This window comes from Rhinopithecus bieti, unplaced genomic scaffold, assembly GCF_001698545.2.
Source record: "Rhinopithecus bieti isolate Rb0 unplaced genomic scaffold, ASM169854v2 scaffold_12155, whole genome shotgun sequence".
Lineage (NCBI taxonomy): Eukaryota > Metazoa > Chordata > Mammalia > Primates > Cercopithecidae > Rhinopithecus > Rhinopithecus bieti.
In genome coordinates, this window is record NW_016807423.1 from 1,441,305 (window position 1) to 1,448,432 (window position 7,128).

At 46.7% G+C, this 7,128-nt stretch overlaps 1 protein-coding gene across 3 annotated transcripts in view; it reads left to right on the forward strand.

Moving 5' to 3' along the window:
* Positions 1–511: 511 nt before the first annotated feature.
* The window catches only part of TESK2 (testis associated actin remodelling kinase 2), a 162,737-nt gene continuing 156,120 nt past the window's right edge, over positions 512–7,128 (forward strand). Inside the window, exon 1 of one of the 3 annotated variants that reach the window (XM_017881798.1) lies at positions 512–1,064. In XM_017881798.1, coding sequence (XP_017737287.1) covers positions 992–1,064 — 73 coding nt within the window. In that variant the 5' untranslated portion in view covers positions 512–991. The remainder of the gene's footprint in view (positions 1,065–7,128) is intronic. The other 2 variants (XM_017881800.1, XM_017881799.1) reach the window with 2 other exon arrangements.

Genomic DNA, 7,128 nt, shown 5'->3' on the forward strand with positions numbered 1-7,128 from the left:
AAAAAAAAAAAAAAAAAAAAACCCACAGAACAAACAAAAAATCCCAACTTATTCCCCACCAGCTTTCTTTCAAAATCTGTTTTCAAGCTAGCTGAAGTGTTACCTCCTCTAAGCCTTCACTTAACCGAATCTCATAGTCCTGATTAATTTCTTCCCTAGCATTTTTTTAGCTCTACTGATTGCTCTTACTATTTCAAGTCGCTATTATTTATATATTTTTTCCTCCTCACTATACTGAGACCCTGTGGGACGCCGCATTCTTACCGCTTTTCCTTACTCAGCTATACCTTGACCAACCCGAAAGCCGCGCCAGTCTAGTCCATTTTCAATTGGCTTTATCAATTACCAATCATTTCTGTGTTTAACATTTTTATTGGTCCATCTTGTGTTTACTGCCCCGCCCTCTAAGAGGCTCCTGGACTTGGGTTTCCCCCAGGTGTATTCTCTCCTCCTCTGTTCCGCCTTTCCCCACACACTGCTCCTTCTGTTTTTACCTCGACTTCCTTCCTATTGGTTCCTTTCTTCCTCCGGAGTTGGCGCCTACGGCTGTTGATTGGCTTTTCTGGACGCCCATTGTGCCCACCCTCATACCACGTGGCATTCCTAGCGCTAATTGGGTAATCCCACTAGCTCGTTTATCAGGAGTTGACGGTTGATTGGCTACTCTGAGGGAGGACTTGAGGGAGGGGCGTGGTCAATAGAGACCCACCCCCCCGCCAGCCCCCGTACTGGGCGGGGGTAGGCGTTTCAGTCTCTCGCTGCCCGGGAGCTCAGTAGCGTTACCAGCTGCCCTCTTGGTTTCGCTGGTCGGATTGTCCTCCTGGCCCCGCCAAACAGGCGGGGGGAGCGGCCCCGACTGTGGGGCCATGGCAGTGGTCTCCTCGTTCTCCGCCGCCACTAGCCCAGCTGAGTCGCCGGCTTCTGCGCTAGGGGCTCCCACCGCCTCCGCAGGCTAAGGAGCCGCTGCCACCAACGAGCTGTGAGGGTTACTATGTTCCCTCTTTGCCGGCGTCTCCTCCTCTCGCACGCGCAGGCACCCCTCTGGCTGCTCAGTCCTGCCTCAGGTAACGTGAAGAGAGGACGGGGGACACAAACCCGGGCATCCTGCCCGGCCCGCGCGCGCGGCCGCTCCACCTCCTCTGCCCCGGAGCAGAGGCGCCTGCGCCCCTCCGTACCCGACCGGACCCCTCGGCTTCCTAGAGGTCCCCCTCTTAGCGGCGGCGGACGTTCCCTTCTCGGCCGCTTTCCCCTTTCCTTCTCACTTCCCTCAGGCTCCCCGCCACGTCTGCTCCCCCTTAGAACCTGGGAACCCATTAGAAGTTACCTCGCTCGCATTAGGGATCTTTCGTTTTCTCGGAAAACTCTTGTTTCAGGGACTTCCAGCTCCCCACTGAGCGCCTCCCTGCTCGCATACCCGCTCCGGCCTCAGAGTTCTGGGTTCCTTCACTTGACTTCCCTCCGACACACTCTTCCCTCGAAAACGTTTACCTCTACCCGGGAAAACAGTTCCCTCCCCTCAGACCCTACTGTCTTCCCCCTCTTCTTTCCTCCCTTGTCATCATCTCCCTTCCTTTCCCCTCTCTGCTTTTTACTCTTCACTATGAAGACTGGACTAAGCCAGTGTTCAGATTTCGCTACAAGTGCAACCCAGGTTTGTGTAATTTAAAAATCTTTAAATTGTATACCTCTGAGAAGAACTTGCTGAGGAATTTGGACTTTATGCTGCAGGCATGGGGAGCCGTTGAAGGTTTGGTAAGCAGAAGCTTGGTATGATTGCATTATCTCTGGTGAAAATATAGAGGAAGGATTGAAAGTGAAGACCGTGTGCAGGCGGAAAGGCCAGGTAGGCAGAAAACGAGTGTGCTCATCTAGGCGGGAGGGAATGGCACGAAATTCCAAGAGGTTTCAAAATAGAGTTGAGAGGAATAGTGGGACGTTTCTGACATGGCTGATGGTGTGAATCGGTAGTGTTAATTGAAATAGGGAACATAGTCTCTGGTCATACCACCCTCAACGCGCCTGATCTCGTCTGAAATAGGGAGCATAAAGAAGCAATTTTGAGGGAAGGTAATGAACTTGGTTTTGAACAAGTTAAGTTTCAGGGTTTTTTTTTTTTTTTTTTTTTTCTAACGAAGTCTCGTTCTGTCACCCAGGCTGGACTGCAGTGGCGCGATCTCAGCTCACTGCAACCTCCTCCTCTCAGGTTCACGCGATTCTCCTGCCTCAGACTACGGAGTAGCTGGGATTACAGGCATGCGCCACCACACCCGACTAATTTTTGTATTTTTAGCAGAGACGGGATTTCCCCACTTTGGCTAGGCTGGTCTCAAAAGTCTGACCTCAGGTGATCCGCCCACCTCGGCCTCCCACAGTGCTGGGATTACAGGCGTGAGCCACAGCTCCCAGCCGAGTTTGAGGTGTTTTTATATCACTGTGGGTAGCTGGAAATTTGGGTCTGAAAATTGGGAGAAAGCTTGGAGCTGGATACGTAAATTTTGAGGGTCAAGAGAATATATGGGGGATATTTGTATGCCTTAGTATTTGGAATGGTAATACTGAAAGATGAGAAGAGCTGTGGACCAGAAGGAGCATCATTGTTTGAAAGGTAATAGACACTGAAAAACAGAGATTAAAGGAATGGGACAAGAACTAGAACATAATAGCATTATAATAGGAGCCAAAGAAAGGATTTCAAGAAGGGAGAGGGATGACTGTCAATGTCATGTGCTCCCGAGGTCCAGCTGAATGAGAATTAAGCAGCTTTTTTTTTTTCTTTGGTAGCAGGGTCTCACTCTGTCGCCCAGGCTGGAGTGCAGTGGTGCAATCTCAGATCCTCCCACCTCAGTCTTCTGAGTAGCTGGCATCACAGGCAGGAGCCACCAACCCAGATAATTTTTTGTATTTTTTTGTAGAGACGAGGTTTCTCTGTATTGCCCAGGCTGGTCTTGAACTCCTGAGCTCAAAGCTATCTGCCTTCCCTGGCCTCCCAAAGAGCTGGGGTTACAGGCATGAGCCATCATGCCCGGCCTGCCCTGAATTTAGCAATCAGGAGGTCACTTGTTTCCTCTGAAATGCAGTTTTGGTAGGGTGGGGATGGCAAAGAAGGCAGTAGTGAGATCATGATGGATTGAGGAAGAAATGAGTAAAATTATTCTCCAGAGTTTGGCTGTGAAGGAGAGCTGGTTCTAGTGAAACTCATTTTTATTGAGAATATACTATATGCCAGGAACATAAAGATGCTTTATAGATCATAACAGCCTGTGGTTAAGATGTCAGGCAGTGTCCCTCTTTTACAGTTGAGAATACTGTGGACAAGGATTTGAGCAGGTATGTCAGGTTCTGAAACCTGTGTTCTTTCCATTATGGCACATGTGTGTTTTTCTTTTCAGTACAGGTGAACAGTTCTGTAAGTGAGGGGAAAGTTTATCTAGGAAATATGTCAGTCAGGCATTTCGTCCTTTGACATCAAAAGGATAGAAGTGAAGACGGATAATGATGTGGTAGAAGGGAAGGAAAGTGAGGGAGTTTGACAGATGGCCTTATTGATGTGATCACTTATCTGTGGAGAAGTCAGTTTGGAGACTGAAGACACTATGGTGAGTTTCTGACTTGAGTCAGAATCTTTATGTTCCTGGAGGCTGAGGTTGCGGTGAGTCGAGATTGTGCCACTGCACTCCAGCGAGCGGGGGCGGGGGGGAAGCAAAAGAAACTCAGGAGCTAAAAGATTGTTGACCACATTGAGGGTCCCGCTACTTAGAAATAATATATTTGTAATGGGCCCAGTAGCATGGATTTTACACTTTATTCAACAGCCTAAGAATAATAGGACAGAAAAGATGGTTGGATTGATTCAAAATTGAAACTTGTAGGACAGAAAGATAAAATGGGAAGCAACTTTACACTGCTGTTGATAGTGTAGGAGATATGTTTGATTCCAAGGGACCAAGCTGGGAGTGATGAGAAGCAAAATCTGTAGGGAGGCTGGTGTACTTAGAGAATAAAAAGACAATCATAAATGTGGTTGAAGACCAGATTTTGTAAGAAATCTATAATTGGACAGCTCAGAGTTCATTATTTCAAGGTAAAGACAAAAACTGGCTTAACTGTCTCAATGCTGTTGAAAGGGAACGGAGGAGGTCAGGCGTGGTGGCTCACACCTATAATCCCGGCACTTTGGGAGGCCGATGCAGGTGGATCACGAGGTCAGGAGATCGAGACCATCCTGGCTAACATGGTGAAACCCCGTCTCTACTAAAAACATAAAAAATTAGCTGGGCCAGGCACGGTGGCTCACGCCTGTAATCCCAGCACTTTGGGAGGCCGAGGCGGGCGGATCACGAGGTCAGGAGATCAAGACCATTCTGGCTAACACTGTGAAACCCTGTCTCTACTAAAAATACAAAAAATTAGCCGGGCATGGTGAAAGGCGCCTGTAGTCCCAGCTACTCGGGAGGCTGAGGCAGGAGAATGACATGAACCCAGGAGGTGGAGCTTGCAGTGAGCCGAGATCGCGCCACTGCACTCCAGCCTGGGCGACACAGTGAGACTCTGTCTCAAAAAAAAAAAAAAAAAAAATTAGCCGGGTGTGTTTGTGGGCACCTGTAGTCCCAGCTACTTGGGAGGCTGAAGCAGGAGAATGGCGTGAATCCGGGAGGCAGAGCTTGCAGTGAGCCGAGATAGTGCCACTGCAGTCCGGCCTGGGCGAAAGAGTGAGACTTCCATCTCAAAAAAAAAAAGGAATGGAGGTGTAGGTTATTGAAGTAGTGGGAGATTAAGGGGCTGTGTTGAATATGTCATCTATATCAATGTCACAGTTGTCCAGCGTGATAGCAGGAGATTGAGCAGAGGAGACAGTAAGTCCTGCAGATGAGCCTGCTCACCAAGGAGGGACCCAGAGTTGGATTGGTGGTTCTTTGGCACTTGTTGAAAAGTAGTACCAAATGGTACAGATGTTTGTATATGAATTAATGGTGATATCCCCAGATACTAGATGCCCTGGATGTATGATGTGTTATTCTCTCTTACAGATATATGTTTGGGATAGACCCTCAAACATAAAAATTCCTTTGTAAGCTCTACATATGATGGGCTTTGATTCTGTTTAAAATATATATGCTGGCTGGGTGTAGTGGCTCACGCCTGTAATCCCACCACTTTGAGAGGCTGAGGCGGGTGGATCACCTGAGGTCGGGAGTTCAAGACCACCCTGACCAACACGGAGAAATTCCGTCTCTACTAAAAAATAAAAAAATTAGCCGGGTGTGGTGGCGCCTGTGTGTAATCCTAGCTACTTGGGAGGCTGAGGCAGGAGAATTGCTTGAACCTGGGAGGTGGAGGTTGTGGTTAGCCGAGGTCGTGCCACTGCACTCCAGCCTGGGCAACAAGAGCAAAACTCTGTCTCAAAAAAAAAAAAAAAAAAAAAGTATATATATGTATGTGTGTGCTGGGAGGCTAGGGACTCTCTACCTCAGTATCCTCAGTAACATTTTTTTTTATGGTTTTAGTTAATTGTGTGTGTGTGTGTGTTTTTTAATGGAGTCTTGCTCTGTCGCCCAGGCTGGAGTGCAGTGGTGAGATCTCGGCTCACTGCAAGCTCTGCTTCCCAGGTTCACATGATTCTCCTGCCCCTCAGCCTCCTGAGTAGCTGGGATTACAGGCCAGGGCCACCAAGCAGGGCTAATTTTTGTATTTTTTGTAGAGATGGGGTTTCACCATGTTGGCCAGGCTGGTCTCAAACAGTTTTAGTTAATTGTAAAAATAAAATTGCACATTACATGTGCTTATCCTGAACTTATTTTGAGGAGAAAACTGACTTGCTTTTATGCTTTCTTCCCTGTATAAAAGTATTTACAGATATATTCTTAGTGTCATACATTTCATTTTGTTTTGCAAAAAGAATGTAGTGTTGGAATTTGAAACCTATGATAAGGGCATTTATGGGAATTTCATCTCCTTCTGGTAGATGAAGCCCAATTATTACATTGTATTGTGTGGGTGATGGTGAATGTTTTGACCCAACAATGGCTATTATACTATTTACCAAGTCATCATATGGAGATGACTTCAGTGTAGTCTCACTAATGTTATTTTCCCTGAACAATCAGAGGCAGTGGCTGTTTCAGAGAAAAGCCTGCTTGTAATAAGTTTTATGTCTTCCATTCCTGAAAATTTCCAAAAGACAGTGTGATAAAAGGAAAGGAACATTAGGAAAATCTTAGTCGTATTCAACTCTATTGTTATTAACTATATGATGGTTAATACAAAGACAAATTACTTATCTTTTGTGAGCTTTAGTTTCTTTTTTAAAGACACATTTAATCTTTGAATAGATAATACATTCAACTGGTTATTAAATGTAAACATTTTTTAATATATAAATTTAGGGCTGGGTGCTGTGGCTCATGCCTGTAATCCCAGCACTTTGGGAGGCTGAGGCAGGTGGATCACTTGAGGTCAGGAGTTTGAGACCAGCCTGGCCAAAATGGTGAAACACCCTCTCTACTAAAAATATGAAACATTAGCCGGGTGAGGTGGCATGCGCCTGCTATCTCAGCTACTTGGGAGGCTGAGACAGGAGAATCGCTTGTACCCTGGAGGTGGAGGTTGCAGTGAACAAATATCACGCCACTGTACTGCAGTCTAGGCGACAGAGTGAGACTCCTTCTCAAAAATAAATAAATAAATAAATAAAATAAACAAATTTATATAACAGTGAAAAGTCGGCCGGGCGTGGTGGCTCATGCCTGTAATCCCAGCACTTTGGGAGGCCGAGGCGGGCGGATCACGAGGACCAGCGATCTAGACCATTCTGGCTAACAGGGTCAAACCCTTCTCTACCAAAAATACAAAAAATTAGCCGGTTGTGGTGGCGGGCGCCTGTAGTCCCAGCTACTCAGGAAGCAGAGGCAGGAGAATGGCGTGAACCTGGGAGGCGGAGCTTACAGTGAGCCGAGATCACATCACCGCACTGCAGCCTGGGGAACAGAGAGAGAGACTTCGTCTCAAAAAACAAAAAACAGTGAAAAGTCTTCCTCGCATCCCTGTTCCTTATTAACCTGGTTCCATGCCCTCTCCTAAACACTTTGAGTAGTCTCTTTATATTCTTTTAGATTTTTTTTTTTTTTTTTT